At 48.0% G+C, this 22,380-nt stretch overlaps 1 protein-coding gene across 3 annotated transcripts in view; it reads left to right on the plus strand.

The window, feature by feature from the left end:
- Positions 1–9,733: 9,733 nt before the first annotated feature.
- Positions 9,734–22,380, plus strand: part of ABCA2 (ATP binding cassette subfamily A member 2) — a 105,546-nt gene continuing 92,899 nt past the window's right edge. For 2 of the 3 annotated variants that reach the window (XR_014560085.1, XM_083721545.1), the window contains exon 1: positions 9,804–10,356. Coding sequence is in view for 2 of the 3 variants with exons in the window: in XM_083721545.1 (XP_083577671.1) it covers positions 10,291–10,356 (66 nt within the window). In the remaining variant the exon portion in view is untranslated. Of the gene's footprint in view, positions 10,357–22,380 lie in introns of all 3 variants that reach the window. The other variant, XM_083721543.1, reaches the window with a different exon arrangement.

Raw genomic sequence — 22,380 nt, forward strand, 5'->3', positions numbered from 1 at the left:
AAACTTCACATTGCGTTTTCATGTGGTTGGACACCCTCCCAAACCAGTGCCTGGTCTTGCATGGCAGCACATGGCGGTGGTGGGGGGGGGGGGGAGAGAACTTAGGCAACACTCAAAGATGGAGTGGGTCTGATTAAGAAAACTTAGGGTGAGGGCAGCAGTGCTAGATCAAGCCACAAGATTTTGTGGAGTGAGAGAACGCCTAGTGTATTTTCCCTTCAACCACCCACCCACTCTCTCATAATGCCAGAGTTCTGTGACATACAACAGAACAGATTCAACCCAAACTTCTTCAAAAGATTAGTCTATGAAAGGAGACTCCCACCATCCCTGTTGGTTAGGCTGGCTGGGGGGGGGGGCAGGTGTTGGCAGACCCAAAACATATGGGAAGCTGTAGTGCCCTGTTCCTGGTCTATTCTGACTGACAGCATCTCTCTGGGTTTTAAAACTGGATGGGGCCGTTCAGAGAAGCTCTGAAGGGAACACAGGAACCCAGATCAGTTACCCCAGATGTAGAGGTTGCTGAGATGAGGCACTTCATGGATTCGCAGAATTGTAGCGTTCAAAGGGGTCCCAAAGGTCATCTGGCCCAACCCCCTGCAATGGAACAGGCTGCCTTGGAAGGTGGTGGGCTCTCCTTCTTTGAAGGTTTTCAAGCGGAGATTAGATGGCCACCTGTCATGGATGAGCTAGCTGAGATTCCTGCGCTGCAGGGGGTTGGACTAGAACAGGGGTCAGCAAACTTTTTCAGCAGGGGGCCGGTCCACTGTCCCTCAGACCTTGAGACCTTGTGGGGGGCCGGACTATACAGTGGTACCTCGGGTTACAGACGCTTCAGGTTACAAACTCCGCTAACCCAGAAGTAGTACCTCAGGTTAAGAACTTTACCTCAGGATGAGAACAGAAATCATGTGGTGGCGGCAGCAGGAGGCCCTATTAGCTAAAGTGGTGCTTCAGATTAAGAACAGTTTCAGGTTAAGAACAGACCTCCAGAACGAATTAAGTTCTTAACCCAAGGTACCACTGTATTTTGAAAAAAATAATGAACGAATTTCTATGCCCCACAAATAACCCAGAGGTGCATTTTAAATAAAAACACACATTCTACTCATGTAAAAACATGCTGATTCCCAGACCGTCCGTGGGCCGGATTGAGAAGGCGACTGGGCCGGATCCGGCCCCCAGGCCTTAGTTTGCCTACCCATGGGTTACATGACACACTGGGTCCCTCCCAGCTCTATGATTCTATGCATTCCATAGAAGTATCCCATATGTCGAACACATGTGAACTGGGGCCCCCAACATAGTGTTGTAAACAAAATCTGCCCTTCTTCCCTAATGGGGTATCCAAGAGCCCGTGTAGAGTCCTTAAGTGGGTTCCCTATTGGTAGGAGAAAATAACAAAGGCCAACCAGAGAATATTGAGAAGCAGAGCAGCTAGTAAGCCTGATCTTTATTAAAGCTCTTGCAACAGGGTGCTCCCCTCACACGCCGGAAAGGAGGAGGACCCCGAACCAAGGTGTGCCTGCCCTTATATTTACATTTTAAATTGCCTTCCCTGGAGCTCAATACCACCCCTCCATACATCATACATACATCACAGAAGGGTGCAACCCAAGACCACCCCCCACAAACATCATACCTACATCACGGAAAAGGTGGTCTACAACAGAAATTTGAATGTTGTTGTTTTTCCTGTCTTCCAGGTTATCTGATAATGCCTTATCTGAATGCCTTTCCTGGCAGCCTGGCCATTCCTTTGAGATGGTGATTTCCCAATTCCTGAGACAATGGGAAGGTTCCCTCACCCCCTCCCTCCTTGCAGAGAAAACATTGGGTCAGCTTGGCAGTCAAAATCATTTCAGGACGGTCTTCCTGTGCTGCTCCAGACATGCGGTCCACACATCTATGCACGTGCTTGGTTGGTACATTTATGAACATTTATTATATATATAAGACCTTTAATTTTTTATTACAATAGTATCTGCAGAATGCACTCAGAAACACACATTGTGGGGCCTGTTAAGGCATGCTAGCCACCCCATTATTATTATTGTTAAAAGTTTGGGGGGTGGGGACAAGACTCCCCTAAAATCTTTGGATTCATTAAAACTCCATAATTCCTGGCTATAGTAAATGTTGGGGTTTAATCAATGGATTTAGCAATGTAAAAATAAAGACTGGACTTGTTTTCCTGACCAGGGAATCACCTTGGCACGGGCAGAGTCATTAACCAGTCAAGAAAGCCATCAACAAGGCAGACACAGAGCAGGGAGACCCCACCCTGAGCTGTGGGTAATTAGCAAAAAGCAATCCCTGAGTTGGGGAGGGGGGGGAGTTTCTAGAATTGCAGTAGGCAGTGAGGTAAGCGAGCATGGTTAGGGAGGAAATGTCGCTTTTGCAAGCCAGAGCAGGAGGAAGGCAGCCTGCTTTTTGCTGCACAAAGGGCCAGAAATGATGTTTGGGGTCTCTTGAAATCTGAGGCTGCCGCGATGAGAGGAACAGGACCCTCTTGGGATGTGAATGCCAAGATGCAGGTTGTATATATGCATAAATAAAACCATATACCATAAAGACAGCACAGAAAATACAGACCTTCATGGTGATTGTGGTTGCTTAGTCATTTAGTCGTGTCCGACTCTTTGTGACCCCATGGACCATGCCCAATACAGCTGGAATTTGTGGGGGGGGGGGGGTTTTGTGGGGGAAGAGTAGCTTTTGTGAGGGTTGAAGTTCTAGGTGTTCTGCTTGCTTCTGGGAGGGGAGTCTGAGCATCCCCAATCTTTCTTCTGTGTAATGGGTATTTTGTAGTGTCCACAAGAGTTTTTTAGACTTCCAGCTCCACCCCCGCTCTTTAAAAGGTTCATGACCACTAATGCCAATATTATGATGAGGGTGTTTGGAAGAGGTGCATGCAAAAGAATAGCAGGCTTTTAAAAAACGGGTTTTATTTTGTTTTTTTAAAAAAAGAGGCTTAAAACTCCCCACCAGATTTGTATCCCAGCAGTGGCGTAGTGTGGGTTGTCAGCACCCGGGGCAAGGCAAGTAATTTGCGCCCCCTAACCCATGGATTTTAGTAGGGGCAGACAGCTGCGAGTGAGAGCGCGCCCCCCCAGATGTTGCGCCCGGTGCGGCCGGGCCCCCCTGCATCCCCCACGCTACGCCACTGTATAGCAGCCAGCTCTAAGTTGCCACTGTGAAAAGAAAAAGAGAGAAGTCAGGGAACACTAAAAGGTGTCAGAGAGCCAGGTAAAGGTACCCCTGACCGTTAGGTCCAGTCGCGGTCGACTCTGGGGTTGCAGTGCTCACCTCGCTCTATAGGCCAAGGGAGCCGACATTTGTCAGCAGACAGCTTCTGAGTCATGTGGCCAGCATGACTAAGCTGCTTCTGGTGAACCAGAGCAGCGCATAGAAAAGCCGTTTACCTTCCCGCCAGAGCGGTACCTATTTATCTACTTGCACGTTGACGTGCTTTCGAACTGCTAGGTTGGCAGGAGCAGGGACTGAACAATGGGAGCTCACCCCATCGCAGGGATTCAAACCGCCGACCTTCTGATCGGCAAGTCCTAGGCTCTGTGTTACCAAGGTTCAAATCCCCACCTGGCCACAAAGCTCACTGAATGACCTTGGGCCAGTCACTGCCTCTCAACCTAGCCAACCTCACAGGGTTGCTGTGGAGATTAAATTGTGGGGGGGGGGATCATGTACACCAACTTGCACCTGTTGGAGAGAAAGGTGGGATATAACTGTGACATGAATAAAGCAAGTTTCATGAATTTCAGACGTGAGAGAGAACTTGAATCACCGTCCTCAGATTAATAGCGGGTTCCACATTTTGGAGCAATATTTCCTCCCTGCAACTGCCCTTAAAATGTTGACCCTTGATGACGGTCCTGGTCAGATCGTCCAGATGAAGCAGACGGGTTTTTAATAGTTAGTAGAGTGTCGTGATTCTTTTGCCGGTCACCGGCGTTTCCTACCATTCCCCCCAGGAGGCGCTCTTGTTCCTGAATTTGGCATTCAGCTCTAACAAAAGTAAGCCGAAAGTGGCAAATTCATTGGCAAGAGCGCCACCTGCGAGAAAGAAGTGGGGGGGGGGGGAATTCCCTGTTTTTCACAAAGAGTGCTAAAAACTGGCTCTGCATTTGTTCGTTTGCTTTGTTTACCCCTGATTTCCCTTGTTTCCTCGGCGCTCGGATTTTGAACTGTAAGTTCCTGGGGCAGAGAACTATTCCCTTTTGCTCTGTTAAAAGGGTCATGCGTACTGATGGCACTACAGCAAAAGTTCTTAAAATGACATTTCTGGGGGGTGCGTGAAGGAGGAAAGCATGTTTGCAATGGCAACCCTTGAAAACTTGCTGAGATATGCCCCTCCTTATCCTGTAGTACCATTGTTTAATCTCATGAGGGTGAATCTTTGCCAGATGCAATTTCTTCTTTATCAGATTCCCCAATGAGAACAAAAATGCTGCGCTCACGCTGACCCTTCTGCAGCCCTCCCTCCAGAGCACAAAAAGCAAAATGCCACCGCAAAGCCACCACAGCTGGCCTTGCCTGCTGCAACATCCCGGCCATATCCATCATTCTCTGCCCAGGTGGGCCACTCCCCAGGGTGCCCACTCTCTGGTTCCCTGGAGGAAAAGTCTCTTCTGCACATGATCTTTTACACCTGACCCAGCACTTCAGCTGGGCGCCTGAACCACCAGAGGGAATAGCAGCTGGGAGGACATGTTTTGTGACTGCCCTAAATTGGCTGCCCAAGATCTGGAGGAAACACGTGAAGGTCGTGTATGACCTGAAGATTATTTTTAAGAAGTGCCTGGGTTGGATCAAATATCCACCTGGTTTCCAGCTGCTGCTGGATATCTCCAGTCCAGAAAGTTCCTAGTCAAGGATTAATCAGAGACATCCATCCCCTCTCTTTCCTCCTAGCACCTGCTGTTTAGAGTATAGTGTATAAAAACCTAGGAAGAGCCCCACTAAATCGGGCTAAAAGCCCACTGAGTCCAGCATCCTGTCCACACAGTGGCCAATGTCAAGCCAGCAAGCAGGACTTGGGCACAAGAGTCCTCTCTCCTCCTGTGGATACCTGATACAGTGGTACCTCGGGTTACAGACGCTTCAGGTTACAGACTCCGCTAACCCAGAAAGATTACCTCGGATTAAGAACTTTGCTTCAGGATGAGTACAGAAATTGCACGGCGGCAGCAGCAGGAGGCCCCATTAGCTAAAGTGGTGCTTCAGGTTAAGTACAGTTTCAGGTTAAGAACGGACCTCCGGAACAAATTAAGAACTTAACCTGAGGTACCACTGTATTCAGAAGCATTGCTGTCTCTAACAGTGGAGACAGAGCAGAGCCATCATGGCTAGTGGCAGGGCTTTCTTATTTTTATATTTTGCTGGAACTCACCTGGAACTCAGTTCTGGCACCTGTCAGGTGGGTGCTGTTGCCAGTGGCGTAGTGTGGGGGGTGCAGGGGGCCCGGCCGCACCGGGCGCAACATCTGGGGGCTAGGGTTAGGGGGCGCAAATCCACGGGTTAGGGGGCGCAAATCCACGGGTTAGGGGCACAAATTACTTGCCTTGCCCTGGGTGCTGACAACCCACGCTATGCCACTGGCTGTTGCCATTACAAGAGAATGAGTGAGGCCTTCATGCTGAATTCTGGCACCTCTTTTTTCTAGAAAAATAGCACTAGCTAGCCTGTGGGCACTGATACCCTCCTCCTCTGTGAATTTTTCTAATATTCTTTTAAAGCCATCCAAAGTTGCTGGCCACTGCTGCCACCTGTGGGAGCAAGTTCTGTAGTTGGAATATGCACTGTGTGAAGAAGGACTTCTATCTGTCCTGAACTTCCCCTATTCAGCTTCATTGGTTGACTATGGTTTCTAGCACTGAGAGGGAGAAGAGCTTTTTTCTGTTCACTTTCTTCATGCCACATTTAATTATATACACTCCTATCAGGTCACATTTTACTCACCTTTTCTCTAAACTAAAAAAAGGTCCAAATTCATAGGTCCATAGGGGTATCGTTCCATCTTCTTGATATTTTTGTTTACCCATTTCTGACCCTTTTCTAACTCTACAATATCCATTCTGCGGTACCTCTGATAATGGACATGAAGACCTAAACAACTGTCCTTGTTTGAAGGGATTGAAGGAATTGTTGTGTGCACCACAAAATACCCATTTCACAGAAGGAAAAATGGTGATGGCCAGGATGCTGAAATGGTTAGAGTGTCAGATGATGACCTGGGAGACCAGGGTTCAAATCCCCACAGCCATGGAGCTTACTGGGTGACCTTGAGGGACCAGTCATTGCCTCTCAGCCTAACCTACCTCAGGGCAGTGGCGTAGCGTGGGTTGTCAGCACTCGGGGCAAGGCAAGTAATTTGCACCCCCTAACCCGTGGATTTGCGCCCCCTAACCCTAACCCCCAGATGTTGCGCCCGGTGCGGCCGGTCCCCCTGCACCCCCCACGCTGCGCCACTGCCTCAGGGTTATTATGGGGATTAAATGAGGAGGGGGAGAACCATGTGCGCCACCTTGAGCTTGTTGGAAAAGAAAGTGGGATATACATGCAATGCAATGGTGCTCAGAACAACTCCCTTACAGCAGGCAAAACACCCCACACGTCCAAAACAAATAGACAGCAGCAAGCACAGGGGGAAACAAGAACACCTTCCTCTCCCCTACCCCCCCCCCAAAAAAAGAGGGACTCAGGCCAAACCACACACCAACCTACTCAATTAAGAAGAAATAGTGTTGGGCAGAGGGTTTTGGTGGGTCCCCAAAAGCTATATGTGAGGTCACTGTGGTACCCAGTGGGTGCCATGTTGGAGGCTACAGAACTAGAGGCTGTACACTGCTGTCATGACTAGTAACCATCTCAAATCTGGCAGTTCTCAACTGGGAGAGAGTTGTGACAGTGAATCTGGTTTAATACCAGGTTGCTTTTGGTAGTACAGACGGAGCTTGAATGTTCTCCCCCTACAGCAGTGGGGGAGAGTTTGACTTTTAGAAAAGGATGCCAGCGTCACTTATAGCTGTGAAGAGCCTCAAATGCCTGTGTTTTGGAAGTGCAAGGCAGTCCATAAATCCCCAAATGACCATAATATCAGGAACAAATAAAAAAAACATGTTTTACCTCCATCATCATCATTTTGTGAATGTTTATTGCTGAATTTTGTTCTTCCTCTCTGCTGCGTTGAGGATAAGCATCTGTAGACACAAGTGAGAAGCAAATAATGAAATGTACTAATAGATAGGAAGGCTTGCATGATGCTCACTGCGACGTTATCCCAGGGCCTGGCAGAGACATTCCCACATTTCCATTAGTCTGGTTCTTCCAGTGCAGAGTGTGAGCAGGTTGCTATGAGGCATTTGGATGCTACATTTATTTTCATGCTGGCTGGGATTTGGTTCTGCTTTCGGTTTTAAATTAATATTTATAATGGGTGCAGTTTTTCAAAAGGTTCCCCCCCCAAAAAAGAACTCCCTTTTAGAGTATTATTAATTTAGAATTCCTAATAAAATAAACATTAACCAGTATTATAAATATAAATTATCATCCTTATCAATTAAACAACAATTACAGGGGGTTGGACGGGATAATCCTTGGGTAAATTCAACTCAACAGTTACCGGTACATGATTCTAATTTAAAAGTACAGCAACATTAAGAATGAGCTGTGTATGCAACCCAGCTATATTTAAAAGTAAACCCACTGAAAATATATATTAAAAAATCAAAAATTGTCCAGTAGCACCTTGTTGTTGTTTAGTCGTTTAGTCATGTCCGTCTCCTCGTGACCCCATGAACCAGAGCACACCAGGCACTCCTGTCTTCCACTGCCTCCCACAGTTTGGTCAAACTCATGCTGGTAGCTTTGAGAACACTGTCCCACCATCTCGTCCTCTGCCATCCCCTTCTCCTTGTGCCCTCCATCTTTCCCAACATCAGGGTCTTTTCCAGGGAATCTTCTCTTCTGATGAGGTGGCCAAAGTTTTGGAGCCTCAGCTTCAGGATCTGTACTTCCAGTGAGCACTCAGGACTGATTTCCTTCGGAATGGAGTCCATGAGATTCTCAAGGGTCTCCTCCAGCACCATAATTCAAAAGCATCAATTCTTCGGCGATCAGCCTTCTTTATGGTCCAGCTCTCACTTCCATACATCTCTACTGGGAAAACCATAGCTTTAACTATACGGACCTTTGTTGGCAAGGTGATGTCTCTGCTTTTTAAGATGCTGTCTAGGTTTGTAATTGCTTTTCTCCCAAGAAGCAGGCGTCTTTTAATTTCGTGGCTGCTGTCACCATGGAACCCAAGAAAGTAAAATCTCTCACTGCCTCCATTTCTTCCCATTCTATTTGCCAGGAGGTGTTGGGACCAGCGGCTATGCTCTTAGTTTTTTTGATGTTGAGCTTCAGACCATATTTTGCACTCTCCTCTTTCACCTTCATTCAGTAGCACCTTAGACACCAACTAAGTTTGTTCTGGGTCTAAGCTTTCGTGTGCATGCACACTTCTTCAGATACACTGAAACGGAAGTCACCAGACCCTTATATATAGTGGGAGGGTGGGGTGGGTGTTTTGTTTTTTTCTCAGGAGGGTAGTGGGAGATGGGTGATTGACTCAATGGTTATGATAAACCTGTTGACGACTGTTAAGGACTGCAATTATTCCTACAGGAAAAAACAAGGGATCGTATGCAGATGACTAGCATATGAGACAGGAATCCAATATCTCTATTCAGACCAGGTCTCTCCATAGTTTTCAGTTTAGTGAAAAGTTGTAATTCAGCAACTTCTCTTTCAAGTCTGTTTCTGAAATTCTTTTGTCCTAAGAACCCCAAGTGAATCATGCCCATTCAATGGGTTTACTCTGAGCAACACTATCATGTACCACACACCCAAACCTGCACAGAAGCTTAAATATGGATCTGCACATTAAATTCAAAGCACAAGTCTCTGCTCCCCCCCCCGCAACCCTGGAAACTGTACAGTGGTACCTCGGGTTAAGAACTTAATTCGTTCTGGAGGTCTGTTCTTAATCTGAAACTGTTCTTAACCTGAAGCACCATTTCAGCTAATGGGGCCTCCCGCTGCCGCCGCGCCGCCAGAGCTCGATTTCTGTTCTCATCCTGAAGCAAAGTTCTTAACCAGAGGTACTATTTATGGGTTAGCGGAGTTTGTAACCTGAAGCATCTGTAACCCGAGGTACCACTGTATGTGCTTCGTTAAGGATGTTGGGAATTGTAGCTCTGTGGGTGGAGAAACTAGAGTTCCCAGGATTATTTGGAAGGCGATGAGGAGTCCTGGTACTTTATACAGGGGCCGTGGTTCTACCTCAACAACAACCTAAAAAGGTTCTAGCACCTTAAATGCGAACTCATTCCCTATTAGGGCAGAAGCTTCCTTGTGCAGCATCCCACGCCATCAGAAGCAGGATGGGTTATTTAATTAGCAGATTAATTGTGACATATAATCTTTCAGGAGAGAGGGAGAAGCGGGCGGCGGAGCAGCGGGTATCTGCAGGAAATGCTTTTTAAACAGGGCTGCAGAGTGAGAGTCAATCTGTTCCTCTCCCGCCACCAGGTCTTTGTCGGGGCGGAGGGGGGTGACGCCGGCTGGTAATCCATTCGGTGATCCAGGAGCGCAAATCTTCCTTTATCCCTCTCCCGGAGTCCGTGCCCCCGCCCAGCCGAGCCGGAGCTGCTGCTGCCTCTTTAAGAGGCCGGGGCCTGGCGCTGGGATAGGGGCGGGCTAAGAGGCTCGCAAGGCAATGCAGCAGCAGCAGCAGCAGCAGCAGAAAACCGGAGACTGGCAGGCACAGGCAGGCAGATGTGTGCTCGGTAATGAAAAGGGGAGATAGCCAGGGGCCCCGCTTCCTTGCAAAGCGAAATGGACCGGCAGTTTCTCAATTGCATGTTAGCGGGGTCGTCTGTTTGGGTTGTTGTTGTTGCTGCTGCTGCTGCCTTGCACCGGGTTGCAAAAGACTGATTCCCAGTCCTCCCAGCCCCGCTCCATTTTTTTAAAAAGGGTGCCTGATAATATCCGCTTTCCTTCCCACCCCTGATCTGCAGGAGACAAAGCCGAAAGCTCGTCAGGCCGCCGCTATTGCCGCTGAATCAAAAGCCGGCTTTTATTTCAATTTCGGGCGGGGGGAGCCGGGGAGCGTCGGCTCAGAAGACCTCTCGGTAGGCCGGGCTGTGCCCCCCAACTTCTCTCCCCACCGATTTGCCTCCGCTGCCCGCAATGCTTTGCAGCTGATGCCTCGCCGGAGCAGCCAAGATGGGGTTTTTGCACCAGTTGTATCTCTTGCTATGGAAGAATGTTACCCTCAAGCGACGGAGTCCGGTTAGTAGAGGGGGGGGCCGGGGGGGGTTGTGCGGGTGGAGTTGGCTGAAGGGTTTTCTTTTCTTTTTGGGGGGGGGGGAAGAGTTATCTTCAAAGACCTGGGACTCGAATGCTGGTGGGAGTGGGCGGGCAGGATTGGAACTCACCCCCCGCAACACCGTTCCTTTTATTTTTAAGCACCGGGGCTGCAAGGACCCCGGAGGACCGGGCAGGCTGTGAGCACGTATGGTTTGCTTTTTTTTCTTAAAAAAAGACAATTTTCTACTGGGGTTAGGAAAGACCCTTCCCCTAAAAAAGCCACAACTCTATTAAGGCCGCAAGTGGGGTAATGGGGTGCTGAGAGAAAGCCACCCCTTCTGATTAGCCTGTGTTTGGGACAGGGGTCTCTCACCTTCCGCCGCCCCCCCCGCTCCCCCCCCCCAATTCTGGTTTGACTACAAGAAATGAAATTTGTAATGATGCTTCTATCTCCACGCTGCCTTGGATGCTCCTGTTTTAAAATGAGAGGGGTGAAGTGATAGTCGAAGGACCCCCCTTAATTTGGAGGTGGTTAGGAGCTCAGTGCTGTTTTGGGTGTTCTAGGGGGGCTCCTTGTTTCCTCAATAGACCCTGCGTCCCCCCCCCCACTAATTTTTAGTTATTTCTTGCAGTTGTTGTGGATTAACCTGCAAAAGGTTGGTGAGGTTGAATCTTCCAGTTTCGGAATGTGGTCATTCAACATTGCATCCACATTTGGGGTGTGATTTCTCCTTGCTTCTCCCCCCCCCCCCCACACACACACTTTTCACCTCCTAAATGTGAGGCAGAAAGGTGAACAGGGCTGAAGAAGGCATTTCCTTGCACCACACATTGTTAACCTGTGGAACAGCTTGCCCTGTGGTGCTTACGGGGCTCAAAAGAAGGGATAGATGGGGTTGTTTTGGGGAGGGGTATCTACTAACTGCACAGTTCAAAATGTATCTCTCTTAAAATATTTGTGGGTTAAAAAAAAATAAAACATCGTATCCAACCATTTTTACCCCACTCTCCTGTGTAAAAGGTATGAGAAGCATGTAATGGGTGCATTCCAGTTACTTAGCTCAGTTGGTTAGAGCGTGGTGCTGATGATGCCAAGGTTGTAGGTTTGATCTTCATATGGGAAAGCTGCATATTCCTGCATTATGGGGTTGGACTAGATGATCCTCGGCATCCCTTCCCAATCTAGGAATCTTCTTATTTTGGGGGCAGTGCCACCCCCTGTGTGTGTGGCGAGAATAAGTTTTAATTTTTTAGGAAGGCTGTAGGGCTGCCCTATAACATTTTGCCTCCTTAAAGAGCCTGGCAGTGTCTGAATGGGGCTCTTTGGGTCCCTTATATTGAATACTAGGGTGCATCATTCAGATAGTTTCACTGACACCTTTAAAAGTTGGGTCATTTTATGAGGATGGAGGCTAAGGTGAGATTTAAATCCAGTTTTCCCCCTAGACTGGGTCTATATTTAGACTCGCTGGCATGCAGAACTCCTTGCCACAGGAAATCTTGACTGCTTGTAAAATTCATGTGCCTCTTTAAATAAAGGTTAAAAGGAATAGTCATATCAGCAGCTGCTGGTTATGATAACCTTCCAGCCTCCTTTACCAGAGAGAGTAAATTTTTTTAGTTACTAGTTGCTGGGCATCAACAGCAGCATGGGATAGATATTCCCATCATGCTTTGCTCGTGAGCCTCCCTGGGGCATTTGATTGGCCAGTGTCTGTTGGCAGAATACCGATCAGATGGACTGCTGATCTGGCTTAAGAGTGCCTTTTTTTTAATGAGGGATATATAATTCTCCCTCTTTCATTTACAACTCAGAGTTGCCTGGCCTTCTAAAAATAAAAATATATAACAATATGGAGGCATAGGTTCTATGGTTTCCTTTCCAAAAGTGAAGCACAACCAGCCCAGATCCCAGGCAGTTGCCCTGTCCCGAGACAGAGCAGGATAGCGCAAGGCTATGGAAATTTTCCTGTGGCATGCCATGGCCGCCTTGGTTGAGATTTTGGCTGCGATCTGTTTCCCTCCCTCTGCCGGCACAGCGGCCTGGTGGCTGCTTGGCCTCCAAAGCCTGTCAGGTGGTCTATTTATAAACAATATAGGATAAAGAGTGGGGGCAGGGAGGCTGCTATCACCCATCCATCCATCCCAGTCTCTGCTGTGGGCACCACCTTTGCAAAAAAGCTCCTGCAGCTCTCACCTGTGCATAGCCATGGTGCAGGTGTGCCCCTCCTCAGATTTATCAACATCCTCTTCCATATGTTGTTTGGAGAGAAATGACCAGCTGTGGGTCCCTGCTCTGGGGTGCCTCTTAACTGACTCATCTCCCACGTGCCACCTGCCCAAGCAGCCAGGTCTCATTGCTCCGCCGCCCCCCCCCCCCAAATTCCTTGACTGTGACAATCTTATGTGGGTCAGGTCTCCCTCCCTCCCTCCCTTTCCATTTATTTTTTAAAGTCTCTTCTTTCCCTGCTTTGTCAAACCATCCAGTGCAGCTTTGCTTGATGTTAGATATGAGAAAGATTGAGAGAGAGGTGGGAAATGAGTGGGGCTTTATCCTGACCCTTGCTAGATTCCTCCTTCCTTTCACCCCCACGCCGCCAAGTGTAAGTATTCATTTTGAGAAGGGGGGGGGTCTATCTTGTCCCACAATACTTTAGCCGGCAACCAGATTTGCTGGAAGGCTGTTTTGAGAAGGGGGGATTGTGGGAAGTGGGGTGGGGGAGACGAGGGACAAAGCCCTTCTCAAACCGCCCCCTGGCAAAAGTAGCCTGCCACTTTTCATACTTACGTTGATACCTCTGAGTTGGCGCCACCAACACCTTTTAAAGGGGCTGGATTTGTCTGAAGAGTCTGTGACCTTCCATTTGATCCAAAGTATAGGGGTCTCGGGTTAGGAAGAAGAGCTCTGTGCATCTGCACTGGGCACTTGAATAACAGGACAGGGCTCAGCCTTGGTATTTAAAAAGAGATTCTAAAGCTCAGTGTTGGCCTTTCTTCCAGTGGTTTCTACCTGCGTCCTGCCTGAGTCTGGGGTATTGCCACATTTCCTAGTTCAGCTCTCTTGTCACTGCGCTGAAATCCTCTGCTGAAGCAAGGCAGCAAGGGGCATTGATTTTCCTTTCTTCTCTTTAATATATGTGCATTCTAATGAAGGACTTTTGCAGGATGAACCCAGATCTTCCTAGGTAGCCAGTGCAATATTTTGCTTCTGGGGTGATTAACTCTGCGGAGAGCTTGTTAACAAAACAAAAGTAGACTGGGGCCAGGCCCTCAGGGTTGGAATCTGTTGCTGGGGCCTGGGTGGTACAGAGAAAGTACCTCTGAGCATGTTCTGAGTACTTCCTTGGTTTTGTCGTTGAATAACTCCACACAGCTAGAATGTGGAAATGGTGCTTGTGAGTCTGACTGCGGCTTCTAGGAGGGTTTGATCATAGAATTGTAGAGTTGGAAGGGACCATGAGGGCAATCTAGTCCAACCCACAGCAATGCAGGAATCTTTTTGTCCCATGTGGGGCTCAAACCCACGACCCTGATACTAAGTCTCATGCTCCGCTGACTGAACTATTCCCATAATTTATTCTCTTGGAATAAACCAGTGGTCATAATTGCCCAGTGATGTTCAAGCTTGCCCATGTTGTTAGATAAAGAGGCATTATCACCGAAAGAGGTTCAGTTTCTACTTCAGCTAAGAATACATGGTGGCCTTGTTGCCCAGAGATCTGATTTCTTATGATTTTTGACTTCTTCATAAATGATCCAGAGTTAGGGGTGAGCAGTGCAGTGGCCAGGTTTCCTGGTGGTACCAAATAGTTCGTGGTGGTTAAAGCAAAAAGGAATTGTGAGGTGGTCTTATCTCTCCAAACTGGGTGAATGAGTCGTAGAATGGCAAATGCAATTCATTGTAAGCAAGTGTAAAGTGATGCACATTAAGACACACAAAAAATCCCTAATTTCACTTACACACTTGTGGGGTCTGAACTGGTGGTGACTGACCAGGAACGAGACCTGCCAGTATCAGAATTATATAAATCTAAATAATTGCACTTGGAATGCTGCATACAGTTCTGGTTGCCCTGCATCAAAAATGAGATTGTAGGAAAGAGCGAGCAAAATGATTCAGGGGTATGTTTGACACTTTTCGGTTTAGGTGTGGGGTGTAGAATGTTGAGTAAGCCTGCGGTGGAAGGCTGGAGGTGCATGATGTAAGTAAAACTATGCGTTGTGTGGAGAAAGCCAAGAGGGATAATATTAAAACCTAGCTGGGGCATCAATGAAACCAATTAGCAGTCAATTCAGGACAGGTGAGAGGAAGTTCCTCTTCACACAACACATAACTACAACTTGCTCAGCATTGCAAAAGTAGAATGTGAAGGTGCCCTTTTGCCCACATTTGTGTGTGTGTGTGTTTGTGTTTGTGTTTGTGTGTGTATTTACCAGCGTTAGCTGCAGTGTAGAAATTGAGCCTTCCTGTGCAACACATTGCCTTTGTGGGTGCAACAGGGGCCTACTGCTATATTGGGTTTTCTGCCTATTGGTAGGTTTTTATTCTGTTTGCTGACTTGGTGCGTTATTGCATCCGCGAGAGGTGGTGCGCTCTCCTTCCGCGGAGGTTTTTAAACAGAGGTTGGATGGCCACCTGCCATGCAAGATCTAGTCTGCATTGCAGGGGGTTGGAACTGATGACCCTCAGGGTACCTTCCAACTCTACAGTTCTGTGGTTCTTTTCTTCCTCCCTCCTGCGGTTTCCAGGAACTGGCATTCAGAAGCGCTACTGCAGGGGTCAGCAAACGTTTTCAGCAGGGGGGTGGTCCACTGTCCCTCAGACCTTGTGGGGGGCCGGACTATATTTGGGGGGGGGTGAAGGAATTCCTATGCCCCACAAATAACCCAGAGGTGCATTTTAAATAAAAGGACACATTCTACTCATGTAAAAACACACTGACCATCTGCAGGCTGGATTTAGAAGGCAGTTGGGCCGGATCTGGCCACCGGGCCTTAGGTTGCCTGCCCATGTGCTACTGCCTCTGACTTCAGAGGCAGAGCACAGCTATTGTGACTAGAAGCCATGGCTAGCCTTCTCAGTGAAATTGTGCGATCCTCTCTTACAACCATCTGAATTGGTGACCTTCACTGCTTCCTGTGGGAGTTCCATCGTTTAACTATGTGCTGCGTGAAGAAGTCCTTTCTTTTGCCTGTCCAAGATTCAGTTGCTTCATTGGATGTCCCCGAGTTCCAGCATTAGGAGAGATGGACAAAAACTCCTTTCTAGCTCCCCAATTTTTCATACGAATGCTTATCTGTATTCATCTCTCTCGTGCTTTCTGCCCCTGGCTTTGCTTGCTTGATTTTCCCTTAGCTAAAAAGGCCCAAATTTTGTAACCTTTCCTCATCGGGGAGTTATTTCTGCCCCTCATATCATTTGGGCTGCCCTTTTCTGCACCTTTTCCAGCTCTATGATGTCTACAAATCCAGCTAATTTTGTGTGTGTGTGTGTGTGTGTGTGTGTGTGTGTGTGTGTGTGTGTTTGCAGTTTGGTTTAGGTGCTAATTAATTTCTGTGTGAGATATTTTTGCTGGTAAACGTGTGGTGGAGTTAACATTGCAGGGTTGGGCACTAGCCAAGTAACAGCTACACCCCAGCAGGGGGGCCTTTTTTGCAAGAGTCCCTGGGATCTGCTTCAAAGAGCGCACTGACCCCCTGAGAGACAACACTGACCCCCAGGGAGTGGGACCTCTCGCAGGGGTCCTCCAAGCATGAGTGAACAGTGTTATGCAGCAGCAAAAAAGCCAGTGCTATTCAAGGCAGCATCAATAGAAGTCTAGCACCCAGGACAAGGGAAGTAATAGCACTGCTCTATTCCGCCTTGGTCAGATCACACCTGGAGTCCTGTGCCCAGTTCTGGGCACCACAGTTTAAGAAGGATATTGACAAGCTGGCAGAGGAGGGAGGCCAGGATAACCAAGGGTCTGGAAACCAAGCCTGAAGACCCACAGTTGAGGGAGTTGGATTTTTTTTGCCTGGAAAAGAGGAGACCAATAGGATAGCCATCTTCAAATACCTGAAGGACTTGTCACATAGATGATGGAGCAAGCCTGTTTTGTTTTGCTACAGAGTGTAGGACCTGAACCAGTGGATTCAAGTTAGAAGAAAGGCAATTCTGGTTAATCAGTAGGAAGAACCTTACTACAGTAAGAGCTGTTTGACTGTGGGCTCCCTTGGAAGCTAGTGGCCTCGTCAGTGATTCTTTGGCTGTGAATTCTTGCATCGCAAGGGGTTGGACTAGATGACTCTGTGGGTGCCGTCCAACTCTACACGACTGTATGGAATGCTGGAGCCGCCACTGGAAAAGAGCCAGTATGCCCTGAGAGCAGGTGAATGTGATGGGGGCCTCCTGAGAGAGCGCCTGGTTGCAGCGGGGGGGGGGGGGGGAGTCCAGCCTGTGCTTCTGATGCCTTTTGAAGGGAGCACCTAGGGTCTGGCCTGGCCTGGCCCTGCATCCCAGAGGTGAGATGGCTGTGACCTTGCTGTGCTGTCACTGTTTGTGGTGCCTCCTCTCCCAGAAGGACCCTGGGGCTCGCTCCACAGTGAATTCAGCCACACACCCAGCTGCGACAGCCAGCCGTGTCCTCTCTCTCTCCTCCAGCACCGAGGTGCAGCACTGAATGCATCAGGACAGGACAGGCTGCAGCAGCAACAGCCAGGCCACACGAAAGCTTCAGCTTGGAGACTTTTCAGGGGTTTCCTTATACTTGAGAAATCAGGGAGTCAGGACTCCTGATTTAAGTGCAAGAAGAAGATGTAGTAGTAGCAGCAATGAAATAATATTTTTTAAAAGAATTTTTATATTGCTGTTTCAGAAAATACCCAAGAAGTTTACATTACAGCAGCAAAAAAGTTCAAATAAAAGCAAAAGGTCTTAATAACACCAAGGGTGATGGCAGAGGTTGGGTGGCCATCTGCCAGGGATTCTTTAGTTGTGGTTCCTGCATTGCAGAGGGTTGGGCTAGATGGCCCTTTGGGTCCCTCCCACCGTTACGATTCTGTGATTTTAGGAGCCTGCAGCAGTGGGTCAAGGGGAAGAACACTGGTTGAATAGAGGAGGTTTTAGTGGGTGGCTAAACACCCAGCTGTTGGTGCTGGCTGAATCCCAGTATGGAGTGTTTTCTATGTTGCAGGTGTCACAGAAGACAAGGCCCTTCTCCAGCTTCCCACCGAGTGGACATCTGCTTAGGCACAGTCAGGGAGGGCACCTCCAGACCGTAGTGGGTAATTAAGCCTCCCCCACCCTCGCTGTTCCTACTCTCCAGAGGTCCATAGCATCAAGCAGAAAAAGCAGGGGCGTGCTGAGAGGTCTCCCTGGAGACCAGAGAGCGACTGGAGGCTCAGGGAGCTAAGTGGGGCTACACTCAGTTTGGTCTGGAGGCTGTAGCAGCTGGTACAAAATACAGAGGCAAGGTTGATTGTGGGGCCCTACTATCACCAGCATAATAAACCATTGCTTGTAGATTTTCAATGGCTGCCAATTTGCGACCGGGCCAAGTTCAGGGTGTTGTTACTAACTTACAAGGCTCTAAACAAACCAGGTTGCTTGAGAGAGAGCCTTATCCCTTTATGCACCCAGTGAATCGCTGTGGTCTGTGGGAGAGTTTCTCCTGCAAGCTCCAAAGACATCAGGAGCCAAATTTGCAGTAACTCGGAGCAGGGCTTTTAGTGTGGCAGCCCCTGTCCTGTGGAACGGCATTCCTGTTTGAGATACTGCAGGTGCCCACTATCTGCACTCTCTAGAATAAGTGAGACAGATTTTTGTTCCATCAGGTTTTCATCCCAGCTGCATGAATGGGTCTTCACCATGAGTGTCCTCTGGTTATGGGTTTAGCCTTGGTTGAAATGTATTTGTTCTTGTGTTTTTAACTGTTTTTAATAATCCCATGTGTTAATTCAGGCATGTCCTAATCCGGCCCGCCAGTCGATTTAATCTAGCCCCCGTGGCAGTCTACCTCCTGGGGTAAAACCCCCCCCCCCCAAAAAAGCTTAAGAACTTTGGTCGGCCCTCATGCATGTTCACTTCATCAAATCTGGCCCTCTTTGAAAAAAGTTTGGGCACCCCTGTGTTAATTACATTGAGAAGTTTAGAAAGCCATTATTAAATTAATTGTAATAATAGCTTTTAACAGGAGCTACAAGGAATGGCAAATGTGCCTTCCTGACTCTTAAAATCCCTTTCTCTCCATAAAAATAGTAATCAGCTATATCCCTGACCTTGCCAATGGCCCCACACACTCCCACTTTTAAAGTGGGGGGCGGCACTATGAAAAGATACGTATTTGAAACTCTAAGATTAAGGAGTTTCTGCACCATCTGCTTTTGACTTTGATAGGGGCAGCTGAGAGCAGGGTCTTGGTACAAACAGCCCCTCCACCCCACTCAGTGTTCTCCTTCTTCTTCTGTTCTTACAAAGCCTGCTTTTATTCCAATAGTCAGAGTTTGGTAAGCTGGTGCTAGATGTTTAATAAGCTTGGGACCCAGGACCATGACACAGATTGGTTTTGAAAATGTGCATTTGCTGGTCTAGATGAAAAAATAGGTTGAATTTTGGGGAGGGGGATAAAACCAAAATCTGGCTAGCAGAGCTTACTCTGATGAGATGCCAAGAGGATTTTCTGGACCCAGTATGCCGTATGTGGTGGATTGGGCCCCCTGCCCCGCAGTCACTCTTTTAGCCAGAACTACTAGTTACGTCTACAGACTTCCTCTGGGCAATCCAGAGGTCTCAGAGGGCATCACTTTTCATTTGCAATGCATCTAGTTACCCTGGAAGCATCTCACAGATGCCCACCCAACCTCTGTTCAAAAGCTTCTAATGAGGGAGAGTTCACCACCTTCAAAGCACCAGAAAGTTCTTTCTAACATTTAGTCAGAATCTCTTTTCTTGTAATTTGAATCCATTGGTTCGGGTCATACCCACCAGAGCAGCAGGAAACTAGCTTTCTCCATCTTCCATGTGACAACCCTTCAGATATCACCTCTCAGTCTCCCGTTTTCCTGGCTAAACAGACCCAGCTGCCTTGACTGTTCCTCTTAAGACTTTCTCTCCAGACCCTTGATCATCTTGGTTGCCTTCCTCTGCACGCCTTGCAGCTTGTCAATATCCTCCTTAAACTGTGGTGCTCAGAACCAGACACAGGACTGCATGTGGGCCTGACCAAGGTGGAAGAAGGTGATACTATTTCTTACCTTGAAAGTATTTGCTTCCTACCTGAACGTACTTAAGGATTAAACCTGGGGTTCTTTGCATGCAAATTGTATGCTCTTACAATGCACTTCGGCCCTTCTACGTCCATGTATCTTGCACTTTGGCCCTTGCACGTCCATGTATGTTATGTGTTGCTATTTTGCATGCAACCTCTGAAAAGTGCTCTAGAAATAAATAGCAAAGATGGTAGAGATTTGAAAGTATTCACCAGCTTGAAATGAGTCCCTTTGTTTGGTTATTGTTTTTATGAAGGTGTGTGTGCGGGTGTTTGCTAAAGTTGGCTTGGCAGCAAGGACAAAAGTGGATTTGTTTTTACTTGAAGCAGCAGTAACTGCAGCAGTGGGTCCTGCCCAGTTCTGCCAGGGCAGCTCGTGTGGGTTGTTAAAGGCACACTGTGTGTTTGTTCCGTGGGCTCTCTTCCCAGTCAGAAAGCCGAAAGCATGAGGCTTTGAAGCCATTAAGTGGAGTTCCTCTGTGTGGTCGCTGCCTGGTGAATTGTTATTTATTTAAGGGGTGTTCGAAATTAGCCAGCGCCAGGTGCATTTGCGACAAAGTGAAGATGCCTGGGTGTCAGGATGGTGCCTGACATCTCCACCATCTGGGGATCATTGGATCTGGACTGTTTCCAAACACTAGCGACACATGCTGTAGAATTCTATCAGTTCTGTTTTATCTGCACAATCAGAATGAATTTTTGGAACCAAAATGCTTTTTCCGTGCAGCCTGAGCAAGAGCAATCACCATTAAGAAAAAGAGGTCAAAATAGGCCAATATATATGCAGACTGGCCCTGGGTCAAATGACTTTTCTTTAAGTTCTCAAAGTTCTCAGCCTAGCTCAAGGTTGTCATCTGAACTAGCCAAGTATTTAACTCAGTACACCGAGCATCAGAAACAGCTCTCTGCCCTGAGGAGCATCCAATCTAAGCTCTGGTTTGAGGTGGGGGCGGGTGGGGCAAGTGCAAAGTCGTGTTTCATCTGAGGGTGATGAATATGGGGTTAATTCATTGGTCCCCTAACTTTTTCAGGCCATCAGCCTCTTGGTTCCATGAACTCATCCCTAATGTCCCCTACTTTATAAAAAGCGTTGTTCAGAATAAAGTTGTACATTGGTTGACGAACACCTAGCGACTCAAACGTTTTGGCTCCTGAACGCCGCAAACCCAGAAGCGAGTGTTCCAGTTTGCGAACTTTCTTTGGAACCCGAACGTCTGACACGTTGGTTTCCAAACGTTTTGGAAGTTGAACGGACTTCCGGAACAGATTCCGTTCGACCTCCGAGGTACGACCTTGCCTCTTAGCCCCTCACCCACCACCCACCCCCGCAATTATTCCCCTGCCCACTTTGGAAAGCACTGGATTAACATATGTACAGTAACTGTCTTTAACCAGATCAAACCAATTCACTTCTTTAGCCTGGTATTTTGTACCCTGACTGGCTGTGACATTCCAGGACCACAGGCAGAGAAGGGTCTCTTCCTCCCCCGCAATCTTTTTACCTGGAGTTGCCAGGAATTGAAACAGGGACCGTCTGCTTGCACAACAGGTGCTCTGCCACTGAGCTACAAGCCAACTTCCTTACCACCACATTTAAAAGGTGGGGGGTTTTGAAGCAGGAGAAACAGTGGCGAACCATTTCTGGTCAGTGCACAACTGGGGCAGTTAGCTGGTTCATTCTCTCTCTCTTTCCCCCTGCAACCCGCTTCCCCAATTGCAGGAGCAAGTCACACCAGCGCTGGGCCCTATTGCCGTCTGAATGGTTTGACTTCCCTTGCTGGTAATGAACCTGAAGGTTGAAGGCAGTTTTAAAAACAAACAAAGGAATTTATTCATAACTCTTGGAGAGCTGATTGTGACGATACTTGGTCCCTGTGAAATAGAGGCACTGATTTCTGTGTGGCATACGTGTGTGACATCACACATGCAACATGTGTGATGTCACACACATCAGAAGGAGGTTGTAAGGCCCAACAAGTCCCTCTGCTGCAGTGGGAAGGCCCGACAGGACCCGGCACCTCAAAATTTGGGGTGGTCTCAGCCCTGTCCCCACATACTGGGGAGGCAGATGGACTGAGCTGTCCTCAGCCCCATAGAGTTGTCCTGTATGCTGTGAAATGTCCTTAGGGCTCCAACTGAACTTGCTTTATTAAATTGCTAGTGACACCCTTCTTGAGTTCAGCTGAAGTTGGTAGTCAGATGGGTTAGAGAACATTTCCTGGATAGTTTTGAAGACTGGAAATCAGTGCACAGGGCTGACTTGTGGGCTCTGGAGCAGGGGAAACTGCCTTATACCAAGTCTGACCAATAGTTTACAGTGTGCACCGACTGCCGGTGATTCTTAAAAGGTTTCAGGCAGGGTTCTCTCCCAGCCTGGAAATGATTGGGGTTGAAGCTATAACCTCCTGCATGCAAAGCAAATGTTCTACCGCTGTACCACCGAGCTGCAGCTCAGGTTTTGGGTTACTGGGCAGGCAGCTGGAGGCGCTGTTTTGGAAGAGAAAATCCTTAAGCTGCATTTCCCCACCGGGGTCAACTTATCACAAAACCTTTGTTTAGGCTAAATTATTCTTGGGACATGCAGCACCACCACCACTGCATACACAAGAATCCTCGCATGTAGAAAATTAGCCTTTAAGAGGAAATGGATTGCGTCCAGTGATAGTCCTCCAAGTAGACCCATTGGAGTTTATGGATGTGACTAACCGAGGTTCATTAATTTCAGTGGTTCTACTCTGAGTCGAGAACTTAGTTGGAG

Source organism: Podarcis gaigeae (genome assembly GCF_964106915.1).
Source record: "Podarcis gaigeae genome assembly, chromosome: Z".
Lineage (NCBI taxonomy): Eukaryota > Metazoa > Chordata > Lepidosauria > Squamata > Lacertidae > Podarcis > Podarcis gaigeae.